Genomic DNA, 14,426 nt, shown 5'->3' with positions numbered 1-14,426 from the left:
GTGAACTTTGTTGAGTTTTACATGAAGAGACTCAACCAGACCTTTCTTTTTTTGCTTTTCGTGGTCAAGGCAGCAAAGCTTTTTTGCTTCCAATAAAAGTCATATCAATCAAAAGAAAGGAAAATGTTCATCCGGGCACACTTTAGGATAAGATGCTTGATACACTATTTCAGGTATACTTGAGGGCCACGCCAAACTAATTAATAAAGCGGGGAGCTTTTCTTCTACGGCTTGCTATGTTTAAAAAATGATTTAATATTAATGGTTTTTCTGTTAAGGTGGTAGTTTTCAGAAGAGTTTGAACTAAATTTTCGTTAATCTAAAAAAAAAAAAAATTACACTGTAATTTTATCATTATTATCCTCCTTTAAATCGCATTTTGGCCCACCATCTTTTATCATCAACTTTTAATGTGTCACTTAAAAGAGTACGAATGCAATTGATTGACAAAGGTTTTTTTATGTTTCTCAAGTTAGTTTTGGGTTCCACATTTTTCATGAAAACATAACTCTTACCAGAGAAAAATTCAAAAAAAATCAGACGGGCTCCTTTTCCAAATTATACGAAAAATGTAGGTGAAAAAATAAAAATTCCCCTAACATGGGCCTAAACCATGTCAACTAGAAGCCACGCCATCTATCACAAATTTTCTTGTCGTTTTAGGAAAAAGTAAACTGATCAGGATCGAATTACGAGAGCATTCCGATTTGGAAACTTTTTACTAAGTTCTGCGATTACAAACATTTCTCAAAAATGTTGTGAATAATATAGTAAATGAACTAATTAGGGGACCTAATTGCAGTCCTCATTAAACGCTACATAAGATATAACAAGTTAGTAGGCTGTGGGGAGTCGTGACGCATAAAAAAACAAGCTCTATGAGAGCTTCGACTCTCTCTTGGGGGGTAGTCTTTCCGTTCACCGGAAAAGTTAAGACTAAGTAGTATAATGAGCTTCTCTATGAGACTCTTCGGCTCCAGTCATTCGCTCCAACAGAACGAATCACTCCAAATCTCTTTTCACTGCAGAGGTCGAGAATCTTTTGCTTTTTCCAACCAGTAAAGATTTGTCTTCTTCCACCAAGGATGAAAAATAAAAGAAAAAGAGGAAAGAAAAGATTTATCATTTCTTATCCATCCTTTACCCGTGTCTTACGCAAAAGCACCGACAAAGAATAATCGGCTTGTTAAAGAAAGTCCACGATTCACTAAACTTCTGTTTTAATTTCAAACGGTGTGCTGAATGACTGCTTACCAACCCGCCACTAACTTATTATAGATAATTGTTAAGCAGTTGAGTATACGATTTAGTCATATGATAATCCAATTTGTGATCGTTCCAAAGTTCAGTATCTGACTTAATGAAATTTATTACCTTGTGACTGCCCATTTGTTAATTATAACTGAGTCATTCTCATGCCATTTTCTGCTCTCTCCATGTGCACCTCTCTCGAGAAATATCAACTCACTCTCCACACATCTTGCCATTTTCTGAAAAGTCAATTGCCACGATGTAGAGGAACATAACATTCAAACAACATACAAGTGGGAACATGAATTGAGAAGCCAATTTTGCTTAGCAGGACATGGAGATGTTAGAATCAAGTGCAACTTTGTTTCCAAATGCGAGGTGCAATTTGACAAGTTTTTCTCATTCTTTGATATGGATGAGAAAAACTTCCATTTGCAATTCCATTATGTGAAACTAGCAGTTTCTTTCTTCCAATTATAATAAACATTACAATGGATGCACCATTGAAAAGAATTCTTGTAAGAATGGCGATATAACAGGACAGAACCCGTGGGGAGGAGCAGCAAGAAGGCTGCTTGCCTCTGGTTCAATAAATATTGTTGACTACAGGCGACTGCTGTTCTCTTTCTCGTCCGAAGAGCTCCTCGCAGGACGAAGTGGGCTTTTGGATGCAGCTCGGCTTGATGGCTTTTCAGGTCTCGTGTCGTCAGCACGACTTGCATTTCTCTCTTTCAAAATGCCGTCGCTGTTCATTTTGGGCAACTTGCGCATTGCTCGAGGTAGCTTTAGGGGAATGGGTATCTCATCTACTTCGCCCGCCACGGCGTCCTGTTTTAATGCCTCGCCGTTTGGCCCTTGATCATGTTTTACTGCCTCGCTGTTCGGCCCTTGGTTCGCTATTGGGGCTGTTGGTGTGGGCGTTGGTGTTGGCGCCTGCGCTGGAACCAACTGAAATGAAGATTTCTTCCATTGTTTCCTCTGGCTTGGCTGGGTTGCATCTGAGTTGGCCTGCAGAAGACAAAACAACTCAATCTTTATGTTGAGAGAGAGAGAGAGAGGGGGACTTTTAAATGTAGAACACGAACACAGACGCGAAAACCAGCAACGAATAAGAGGTATATGATGCTTTACGCAAATCTTCCCCTTCATGTAAAAAAAAGAACAAGGACAACAAGAAACAGAACCTAGCTACCAATTACATCTCAACGGCAACACACGGAACAAATTTGCTAAACTCATTTACGGGAACAGCATTACGAAGGTCAGAACGGCAAACGATCTGGACTGATGGGCTTCCAGATGTCCTATATGAGTGAGTTGCAATCAAATTAACCAAAAAGAACATAAATGTTATGCTGTCGGATGAGAAAAAGTGACTTAATATCAAGTAAACGCTCTTAAAAAAGACTCATAAGCACTGCCATGTTAAGTAAACGCTCCTAAAAATAAAAATGGACTTCGCCCGTACACAATTCGCAAAACTAACTACATGCACTGCCATGTTATTTCAAATCAACCAACTATAAACAAGCATTGATAATAAGCATCACGGTGAAATGAAAATGTCAAACAAGCGACGTACCAGTGTGTTGCCCACATCTGAAAGTGGCTTTCGTTGTTTAACTGGTTCAACGTTCACCTCCACATTCTTCATGGCACTCTCGAGAAGTGTTGCACCTTCCGTAGCAAGTAAAGCATTTGTTGCGTCATCAGTGCAACTCTTGCGATTGGCACACTTTCCAAGTTTGCAGCTGCACTGAGCACCACATAACCCACCAGATGCGCGACATTCACATTTCATAGTTTTGCACCCTGAAGTTTGGCTGCAGGAGCAACATGTATCTGAAGAAGGCAACACCAAGTTGTCGGCTTCCTTTGAACTATCCATGCATGAATTCCGCGAAGCAAGACTTTCGACTTCCGCACTAGATACTGATTCCAAGCGTGGCCTCCGTGCCTTCTTCCTCTGCTTGTGAGGAGCACTTTTCTCCCAATCCTCATCGGATAAGCTGGACAACTCAGAGTCTGATGTGTCCATGTCATCAAACAAACCTCCGTCATAATTGAAACAGATTGAGTTGCGTATAGCCTGTTGAGCAAGCAGAAGTTTTCACAGTTATTTCAAATGCTTGAAGTCACACAGAAGCTGCCGATCTTTGGTTTAATCCAAATAACGTTACCTTTCGAAGATCATAGGGGACCCCGTCTGTGCCACTACCAAAAGCATGTTTCTGTCCAAAACATGAGAGCATCAATAGATTTAGTAAGTTCAAGTAAAATTTTGCTAAAAGAAAAATAAGATTCTCTTCAGTAGTGGTAATGAAAGACCTCAATATGTTTTGAGATGTTAAAATTCTAACCTTGTCCATCAGTTGAATTTCCTTGTGCTTCTGAGCTTGAAACTCCATTTGTTTCAAACGACTATTAACCGTACTAATTCTCTCCCTCAGCTCTTTAATTTCTGCATCTTTCTCTCTGCATCTCCTCTCCTTGTCCATGATACAGCACCTAAAAGCACGAAAAGTGAAAGTGCAAAATTAGGAAAAAGGAAAACGCCAGAATTGAATGAACCAAAATCATCACCAAAAATAGAAAAAGGGCCATCCGATGGCACTACAATTCATTTCCAATGCACGGTATTGTCAGCCCTTCACAAACTTCTATTTCCATTCATGCCCTTTATCTGTAAAATGTTTAAAATTAATTTGTGCGTTGTCTAATTATATTTAAAATTAATCTGTGATATCAAATTTCATTAGTGATCAACTTTCGAAGATTCTCTTAATGAGGCACACTTAAATGACTTCTCGAACAAGAACAATATTATGCTAAGCAAATAATTAGTCACCTTGAGGATGAAACTAGGTTGAACAAGTAATTTAGTAGATTTTTTGCATCACCAAGGGAACGAACTTGGCTCCACCGACCACGTCCACTGAAAATGCGCTCACGCTCCTCCGCTTCAGATAACTGTGAAGCCATGGAAACGAGGGTGCTAGAAGTAGCAGTCAGCATATTCTCGAGCGCGTATATTCTTGAGTTCCTTGCACCTGGTGACATAGTTGGAGTACAATTGCTGCAACCATGAAAAGATATGGAATTCAATGAAACGATAGTTCTGACATGGACTAACTAAATCGGAAGCGAGTTTAGTGTCTGCTCGGCTGCTCACCCAGTATTATCTTGCTTCAACATTTCACTTTCTTCCTTCAATTCTGCGATCTCCTTAGCCATTCTCGCTCTCCTGAAACACAACCATCCAGGGAACAGAGACAGGTTAATGACAACGGACTACCATGCAACAATATTATTGTCGTGATTTAGGCTATTTAGCAAAGAGGAACTCTAGGGCTGTGTTATACGTACAGCTACATGTTTGTAGAATATTCTAGGAAGCTATGTAATATGTATTTGAGAACATGCAACTTCAAGCTCAACTTTCGTCGCAACCTTACAAGCATTTTTGCAGTTAAAAGAATTTATCCTTTTTTGTCACTTCAGTAATTTGACCAAATATTAGAACTCACAATGAGAAGACGTGTCAAAATTGAGAAACCACAAAATGTGCAGGACAGATTCTTACTCTTGTATTTGCCTGTCATACTCCGTCCGCACTTCATGCACGTGCGCTATAAGTTCAAGTTCATGTTCAATTGCATCTCTAAGAACCTTTTCATTGCTCTAAATAACAAGAACGACACAGAATCACCAAACAATGGCATGTACAAACAGGAAAATTAAAGGGCTAAAGATTATATTGTGAGTTACCTGAACCCCAGCCATGTTGCCGTGGCCGCCAACTATAAGTAAAAGAAAGGAAACATAGTTCAAGGTGCGTTAAGCATGTATAAAACCCGAATTATGTGTCCTTTGAGACAAAGCCAACAGGGACATGATGACATACCAAATGTTTCACGAGAAGAAGCCTTGCGTGACTCGAGTAGCTCCTTGAGCCTTTTAGTAGCCATAGCAGCTTCCTCGGTCTTTCGTTGAAGAACCTTGGAAGCACAAGGAGAAAGTGAAAACCACCTCTACGATTTCCAAACAATTAACTCGCCAGAAAGATGAAGTTACCATTTTTTGCCTCTGATTCAAAGCTAAGAGTTTGTGCATCTCGTACGTATTTCTCCTTCCTTCCTTCTTCAGCTGCGAATGCAATTCCATTTGATTTTCAGCAATCTATATATCTAATAAGTGACGGGAAAATATTAACATTTCAATATGAAGGATATGCTAAGAGTATATCAGAACAAAAAGATGGAAAAACAGCTGTTTTTCGTTGCAACGTTATGTTAGATACCATATTTATTCTTGCTCAGAAGAGAAAGAACAAACCAACTGCAGTCTGATTCCTCAAATTAACTGATAAGCTTCACGTAAGATATAGATAAGATTTAGTGATTGCTACATCAAGCAGTTCTTAGATGGATAATCATACAAAGTACTCGAGCGTCAACTTGGCAACCCAACCCCATTGTACTGTTGTAAAATATGTGTACAAAATAAAGGCAACCATCCTGACATGGTGACAAACAAGTTGCACTTGAATGCAAGCCCACAAGCACGATCATATCAAATAAAAAAAACGGATGCCTCACGCAAAAACTCCAAATGCACACATTAACAGAAAGTAGCAGAAATTTATCCCATAAGTCAGGTCACATATAACATCTGGATGAGGACAACGAACTGATATTATGTTCAAGGAAGATTTAACATATGTGCATGCACTCACGCAGATATCAATGAATAAAATTTGCAAGTTATTGATGCTCTCTTTTATCCAAGGTCTCCTTTGTTCAATTATGAACATGCATACACACATGGGCAAAGAGATAAAGTAGATACATGCATGCACGTACAATCAACAAAATTACAGAAGGTATTTTTAAAGCATGAAACTGTGGACACTACTACCAGTAACCCAGAATCCCCACAATATCATCTATCATAGGCAGGAAACTCCCAAAGGGAACTTGTCAGAACGATATAATTTTCAATAATAATGTTCACAGAACAAGCACACATTTTCAAGCAAGGAAATAATATTAATAGAATAAGTATACACTTCAAGGAAAAGCCTAGTTTCATATTTTTGGTCATTAAAAAGCAACTGTCTTTTGTGGAAAATCATTTTCTCCAAGTGTTAATGCATAAAAAATTTGTTCATGCTGTACTATTATCATTGGATATCAATTAGACTATAACTACTCTATGCTCCTATATACCATGGAAATTTTGTACAATTGCTAATTTAAGACGCGTTGTGATTGGTATCATCATCCTTTAAGATAAATTGGCCATACATATCTTGTAACTCTCTGGTCTGATATATAGTTGTACAACCTATAGACACAGATCCTATTCAAGTAAGGCCGTCTGGTCCGATCTACAAACAACTCCATAGTCATTCATTTGCTTTCCTATATCAAGGTCATACATGAAAAGCGCTGAAAGGCACCATTATATCAAGCAACTGTACCTGTAGAACCTCCTTCTCTCGTGAAGTTTTCCATGCTCTAAACTGCTCAGACTCTTGCTTGATCTTGTGTTGCAACTGGACCTATATTGCATCAAATTGAAAACAGTGAGAGCCCATATTTAAACTGCTCCGAAAATCTGTTACCGTTGGATGAAAATTAAAACGTATGTCAATGAATAATAACTAAACCTTCTGAGTTTACCGTTGGATAAAAATTAAAACGTATGTCAATGAATAATAACTAAACCTTCTGAGTCTTAATTCGTTGAATTTCTTCCTGAAGACGCTTTGCTGCTTCATCGCTTTTTTGCTTCTGTCTTAAAATCAGGGATTGTGCATCTTGCTTCTTTTTCAGTTCTGCTACCTGCACAGAGATTATCCACATTCAGGTCTGTACTCTTTGTGATTGTAAAAGGACAAAAAAGAACCAAGGAAAGGTATTCATGACCTGAGCTTCCAGTAAATTCAACTTGTGAAGATACTCTTCCTTCAATTTGTGGGCACTTTCATCAGAAGCAGATGAAATGTTGGCAAGCTCTGCTCTCAAGCGTTCCATCTCTCTCTGGAGAATAAAGTGATCAATCTACATCAGCTCCAGGCTCCAACCACCCCAAAAACGTCCCCATTCAACTAATTACAATAAATTTACCTGTAAGTGTTTTTTCTCGTGCTCCAATTCAAGCAACTTCTTCTCATAATGTTGTTTGAGAACTATTGTATCGGATTTTGAGTATAACTTCATTTCGGCCTGTAAACAAAAAGGAAAAGAAAATTACATTCCTAATGGTTACTGGAATAAGTTCACATAATAGGCAGTAAGGAAATGCAAACAATCAAGAAAAAGTTACAGGGATGAGGGAACAAGGTCATGAAACTGATGAAAAAATGGCAACTAAAAGCAAATACTTATGAGCTTGTCCAGATGATAGCAAATCACATCTATATTATATATGCCAACAATAGACGGCCAAATGTGTACCATTGAATCCTAGCAACAAGACAAGTGAGAAATACTAATGTGATCATAGAATACCTCCTTTTGCTGAAGACATTTGTCCAATTCCTGGAGTTCTCTCCCCAATGTGTCTTGAAGAGCACAATGTTCCAGTTCCTTTTCCTCTACTTCTGCCTCACCTATATTTTATTTAAAAAATGCTTCATAAATGCAAAATTCACAGAATCCAACTGCATATGGAATATACCGAGAAACCGAACATAGAGATGGTAAAAGTAAAACTGTGTTTATATAGCGATGGCAGTAACCATCTTGCCTATATTTTATTTAAAATGCAGAAAAATGATTCATAAATGCACAATTCACAAAATCCAACTGCATATGGAATATACCGAGAAACCGAACATAGAGACGGTAAAAGTAAAACTGCATTTATATAGTCATGGCGAAAACCATTCTTGACGAAAGACACAGGCCAACAAAGCAATAAAACTATTATAATTTAGTTGAAAAAATTGCAAATTAATACCTGTCAGACATAGGCTAGATATCAACAGTGAAAAAAATGATTAGCAAATATAGGTGGAAGTGAGGAGAAAAAGTAACCTGAAAATGTAGCATCTTTGCCATTGCAAAAGGATGGTTCGTGATCTTCCAGGTCAAAACAATCTACAGCATTATCTTGCTTTGACTGGCATAAGTTCTTCAAGTGCAGTATTTCTGCCTCCTGTCTCTGGACCTTTGTTGCATAGTTCTTCAGTAAATCAATACCCTAGAAGCAGAAAAAATTGGAAAATGAAAGGCTAGAAAACTATGCAAGAAGCAACAGCAACAAAATCAGTTGCAAATGGGTTCAGTCTCATGATGTGTCCAAAATCAGTGGCAAATGAAAGTTTTTGGATGTTTTCGGACCAAATTTAGTCCACCTCCGATTTTTTTTTAAGAAATATAGATAAAATAATGCAAAGACATGTAAAACAAGTTTCTAGAAAAAAAGCAGAATATAACTTTGATATTAATATTTATTTGTAAACTTCCAAATGAAAGATGAAAATGAATCCTAAGTATGGGAAGATATGACAAAATACTTGCAGTATTCACTATTTTAATAAAATTAAAACCAAGAAACAGCAAAAAAATAGCAGTCACCTCTGCACTAATGTCCTCCCCATCAACCTCATCCCAGGATTTTCTGTTTCGAGCAGATTCGATCTTCATAATCAGCTTATCCTTCTCCACCTATTTCATTCAATTTCTTCAAGATAAATTTACCATATTCAAGAAGCTGGAGTAGAGACCTATTATTGCAGACCCACTGATGAACCAGAGGAACAATATACTAATGCAATATTTCATCCAGTTCTGAAATTGTTTCAAAATTTGTTGCAGAAGGTTCACACACTTTAAGGTGGTGTACTACACATTACACAGTACAGAAGAAATATTGACCCGACGACAACAAATATCGAGAAAATTGGTAAATGGAAAAGAAGGTTCACACACTTTTCTTATTTCCTATAATAAAAAAAGTAAATGGAAAAGAAGAAGAAAAATAAATTAATTTTTTTAATGTAGGTGATGACCAATAGAATTCAATCAAATTTGTAACTCGGGATGTAAATTTAAAAGAAAAAACAAAACAGATTATCAAGCAGAAAGGACATTAGTTCAACCTTTATAGTTGATTAGACACATAGTGATATGTAGCCAAAGAATATAACACATAATTCACCTCGGCATCAACTGCACTTTGCACTAAACGCTCACAGTTCATCCGGGTTTCCACCAGTTCCTGTCGCAACTCAGTATTGTTGGATTCAAGCACAGATATTCTGTGCCTCAAAACCTAGAACAGGTTCGATACTTTCATCAGAGCAATTAGGTAAAACAATATAAGCATACAGGCAATAACTAAGTTTATGTGTTTTTTTACCTGCAATTCTTCAAAAGGAGTACCCTCTGAGCGAGCGAGCAACAACTCAGCTTGCAGTTGTTCAAGTTGAGCTCTCATTCTCTGCATTTCAGCTACCACTGGGTTGCGATTTACCTGTGGTCAAAAAATAAAACAATTTACATTTCATGCAGACAGGCATCTTTAAAGAAGGCAAATAAAATATGACTTGTAGCTTACTATTGCTTTATTTTGGATGTTCCGCGCACGGTTTGCATATTTTAAGGTATTCAAAGTTTCCTCTGCATTTGTTTCAGCAGGGCTGACGCAAGCTGTAGTAACAACGAATATTAGTATATGGTGACATAAAACCAGCAACAAATAAATTGTGATGAGAAAAAAGACGAGCATACACTACCCATGAAAACCACGTCTTCTGCCAATCCAAATAAATGATCAAGTAACGTAAGAAGACCAGACAAGGAAAATAAACCTCACCTATCATCACCGTTTTGCTGTTTCCCCCCAAAGAGTCCTGTCCAACTATTAAACATTAGCAGTCGATAGATCATATGATGAGATAAACTACTCGTTAGAAACTGAAAATCGTAAATACTCCGAGCGTTCATTAGTTAACAAGATTCTACAAACCATGAGACATAATTGCTTTTCAACTTAAACTAAAACAAGCGAATCATATGGCACAAAATTGCCAAGCAATTAAATGTTTATCAACCAAAATGCCTGATGTCACGTGAAGTTGATAAAATCATAGCTAAAAAATAATTATCATCAGACTTTCAAGAACAATTCAAGGTAACTTGGTTTTTATCATGTCTTGGGATGATAGACAGATTTGGTAAGGAAGAGCCCAACCCTGGGAATGTAGAAGCAAGCTAGAACTCATTTATGGTTATTGAAAAAACAAAGATAGCCAAAACCATAATACCTGGAGCAAGCGAGTTAACTTGCTATCACGATATGGGACATGTCCTCCTTCCTTTCGTTTTTTCTCATCACCTAAAGCACTAATGACATTTCCAAGTGCCAGCAAGCCCCTATTTATGTGAACGCCTACAAAATTGACATGCCATAATCAACAAACAGATAACTGACAAAATAATGGATTCTACTTCTACCATAGTCTTTTACCTTCTTTAAATCGCAATCCATCTGCTCCTGTGCGTTTAGCACGCTCTGATCCAGCAAGATCCACAAGATGAAGCTTTGCAGATAAAAACTCATCATTCATATCTTCACCCGTTGCAACACTAGGCCCACTCATACCTTTCTTTTGCTCCAACGTGATTGTAAAGATGGCATGAGAGCGACTGTAATTGAAAGAATAGATAAAGCACGTTTATGCATCATTAAATTTTTTTCCCATTTCAGAATAATTCACAACGAACTTTTGGCACAATTAACCCACTTTGATATCACAACCACACGAAGAAAGGGACGTTTGTGCATAAAATGTTGTAGAGACAGACAGGATTAAAAAAAATAGCGTGCATGAATTTCCGAATTCATACATGCAAGGTTTTCAATTTTTTGACAGCATGTTTTCAAATACCTTGTCACTCGTTTAATATGTTCTGAAGACTTCTGTATATATCTGTTCGTAGTCTGTACTTGTATTAAAAATAATAAAAAAATAAAGTTTCAGAAGATTTTCTGCTCTTATTTAAAGTTCTGTTTTTTCAATTCCACAAAATACATTTCAACAGAAAAAATTTCTGAAAAATTACCAAGAATAATATAGTGTAGATAAATTCATATTCTTCAAAGTAAATAAATAGCCAAAAGGTAAGAACAAACATATATATTTGTCTCAGCAGCATGATGCAACTTAATAATGCAAAGCAAATGACGCAAGAATAATAGTGAATATTTGTCAAGGAATAATAACTATGTTAGGAAACCTCGATTCTCTATTCATATTTGTGCATCCTGTCGCACGACATAGTGAACCCTGTGCCAAGAGTGATGCCATTTCCTCTTTAGATCTAACTTCAGCCTCTGTAACGCCCGAGAGTGTGATACCCCCGTTTGCAGTTTCTCTGATTTGTATAGGAGCTCGAACATGGACAGCGGGCTTTCCAGGGCCAAGCCCCTCGGTTCTTATAGCAGAGGAAAGCTGTGGGTCAAGTAGGTCAAGAACCTCTTCCTTAAAAATCTGTCCAAACAGATGAGGCAAAGAAAATGGAAAGCAATCGTTAACTTGTTGAAGTAAAAAAAGCTTTTAGGCAACAAAAGAAAAAAGCATAAATTCATGCAATTAATACAGCCGAGGTTAACACTTGACAGAGTATCTACAAACATGTAAAACTTGTCGACTTAAAGAAATTCGTGAGATATTCGCATCAATTACATTGAAAAAGCCAAAGATCTGCAATAAGAATAGTTCTGTTTGAAAAATATATTATGCAATTAAAAAATTTAGAGACCTGTAATCTTGTAATATTGTCTTTGTGAAACCTTGACAATATCGTAAAATTCAGTCTGTAGTTTTAAGAATTTATTTCAATATTAACGTTTTCAGTGATATCAACATGAAGCTTTCGATATGATAATGACGTCGGGACATAGGAAACCGAAGCGCAGTGACTGCGGGGCATAGCAAATACGAAAACGGCTTAATTAACAAATGCGAAAGCTATAGTAACATGCCTCAATAAACGACACTCTGACTAAGAACTCTGTGGAGCTCTTTTGCGCCTCGATTTTTTCAAATATGGATTCCATCACTTTGGGAGTAATTCCTCTGCTGCTATTAGTATCATCTGTATGGCCGGTTCCCATAGTATACGTTTTCCCTGAACCTGTCTGAGAAGAACAGATAACCAGCACAATCAGTTATCTATGAACTAATACAAATGACCTTTGCAAACAAAATTGAACAGAAACTGATTATAATTTTGGCATACTTGGCCATAGGCAAGAATGGTTGCATTGTAGCCAGAAAACAAGGCATCAACTAACGGAGCCGCACAATGATCATATATGGAATCAGCAGGAGTGCCCTTACTTCCAAATACATAATCAAAAGTGAATGCGTGGTTTCCAATTTGAACCTGTTCAATGAAATAGTCACCAGTTTAATCAGAATCATTTATGCCGAGCTAAGATTCAAGGATGCAACAAGTGAGAATGGGATACCAAGAGCTTGCAGAAATTTCATTCTTCTCTTAAAACACATAAACACAATAATCAAGAACGGCTGACCCTCTCATTCAAGATCGAATCTCGCATATTCAGATCATGGAAATAACCGTAAAGAACTGCCAAGTGCCAACGACCCCGAATCTGAAACCATGAGCTTGCACATGCTACCTTATATTCGCAAAACACGTCAAGCACAATATCCTAGTCTAACGAATAGATCCTTATCGAAGATTGAAGACATCCGGATATGTGTAATAACCCTAACAAGCAGAAAACATCCCTGCAGATCACCTGAGGCTCGCCGGGGACGACAGTGATGCAGTCGGTGCATCCCTGGAGGTGCTCCGAAGGAATGAGAGGCCGTATGTTCACCGCAACGCTGACACTCGTCAAGGCATCCTTCTCCGCCGGGGGGGGCTGGACGGAACCGGCATCCATTCCTGTATCCAGCTTCCTGGCGAAGAACCGACGGGAAGGAGACGAATCAAGACAGATGGAACGGATCAGTAATTCCCGAAGGAACTCATCAGAGAAAGAATCTTGATGAAAAACAAGAAGAAGAAAGCGAAGCCTCCAAAAGAATGCGAGAAGACGGCGACGGATTTCTCTTGTTTCTCGGAAGACAAACGAAACGAAGAGGCGGGCTTTTCTCCGATTTGATTTATTTCTCTTTCTCCGCCTTTTTTTTTTTATTTTTCAAGAAAGCAAGGCCTAACGGGCAACAGGCCGTATGAACTGGATTTCAGAGAGCGCCTCGCGTCCGGATTCAAATTCCGTGTATTCCGCTCGTGTGGCGCCCGCGTGCGAGAGGGGTTTTAAGCCGTTGTCTTATTCAAAAGAAAAAGGCACGGACCTGAGGATTGATATGGCGAGGGCGGGCAAGTAGGACGGCCTATGAGAACGATTTCTGACCGTCGATGTTCCGAATTCGATGGCCTGGATCCGTTGGTCCTCGCTAGGAAAATAACTGTTATTGTGTTGGACCGAACCAGCGCCAGTGTTTGTGTTGCTCGTCTTGGAATATATCTTATCTATATAAATGCCAGTTACATTTCAATGTTTTAATTTATTGTAAACAATTTTATCTTGGAATTACAACGGTCAAACAAAAATATGAAAACAATATAAGTTATTTTGTTAAAAATAGTTCTGTATGCTTTATTTTGAAAAAAAAAAATTATAAGATAATAATACTCAACAAACCTGATAATATCTGAAACTAAATGGTATGTATTTGATGTCTACTAGATCTTGCGGATCAAAAAAAAAATCAAATATCCTTAATGTCAAAATCATTACAAAGTTCGATGTAGACATTAATTTCTTGTAATGAATCAAATAAAAATGCTTACTAAAGTGTGCATGTTACTTCAAATTTGCAGCAATAAATGCACATATAAATCGAGTGCACAAGGCCCTCCCTCCCAGCTTGCCAAAATCTCATGGTATAAGATTTGCATGTGTGTGTCTCGTGAGTTGAAATTCAGGTTATGCCAAAACTGTTTTATAAAAGACGTTTGATAAAAATCTTATGTAATTAGATTATGTGTTCTTCAGACTCATTATTCTTATTTTGATGAACATAATGTGGAATTTGGTAACAAGAATGCAATGTTGCAGTATGCCATGAAACTTCAAAGGATTCTGTCTCAATCTTTAAGAAATATTAATGGAATATTGCA

The 14,426-nt window shown here is 37.7% G+C and overlaps 1 protein-coding gene across 1 annotated transcript; it reads right to left on the bottom strand.

Annotated features, from left to right (window-relative positions):
- Window positions 1-1,694: 1,694 nt before the first annotated feature.
- Window positions 1,695-13,404, bottom strand: LOC116249575 (kinesin-like protein KIN-4C). Its single transcript, XM_031622711.2, has 27 exons — window positions 13,036-13,404; window positions 12,507-12,653; window positions 12,250-12,405; window positions 11,502-11,755; window positions 10,732-10,910; window positions 10,529-10,653; window positions 10,078-10,114; window positions 9,820-9,911; window positions 9,622-9,735; window positions 9,421-9,534; window positions 8,838-8,927; window positions 8,295-8,460; window positions 7,767-7,867; window positions 7,383-7,481; window positions 7,182-7,295; window positions 6,981-7,097; window positions 6,734-6,814; window positions 5,326-5,397; window positions 5,156-5,249; window positions 5,020-5,051; window positions 4,835-4,932; window positions 4,424-4,495; window positions 4,100-4,327; window positions 3,612-3,759; window positions 3,432-3,482; window positions 2,834-3,340; window positions 1,695-2,259 (listed from the first exon to the last, which is right to left on the bottom strand). Exons 1-27 carry the CDS (start codon window positions 13,180-13,182, stop codon window positions 1,855-1,857), a joined length of 3,840 nt encoding a protein of 1,279 aa, XP_031478571.1. The 5' UTR covers window positions 13,183-13,404; the 3' UTR covers window positions 1,695-1,854.
- Window positions 13,405-14,426: the final 1,022 nt, after the last annotated feature.

This window comes from Nymphaea colorata, chromosome 3 (assembly GCF_008831285.2).
Source record: "Nymphaea colorata isolate Beijing-Zhang1983 chromosome 3, ASM883128v2, whole genome shotgun sequence".
Taxonomy (NCBI): Eukaryota; Viridiplantae; Streptophyta; class Magnoliopsida; order Nymphaeales; family Nymphaeaceae; genus Nymphaea; species Nymphaea colorata.
Note: the sequence above shows the minus strand (reverse complement) of the source record. Positions and strands in the feature narration are given on the sequence as shown.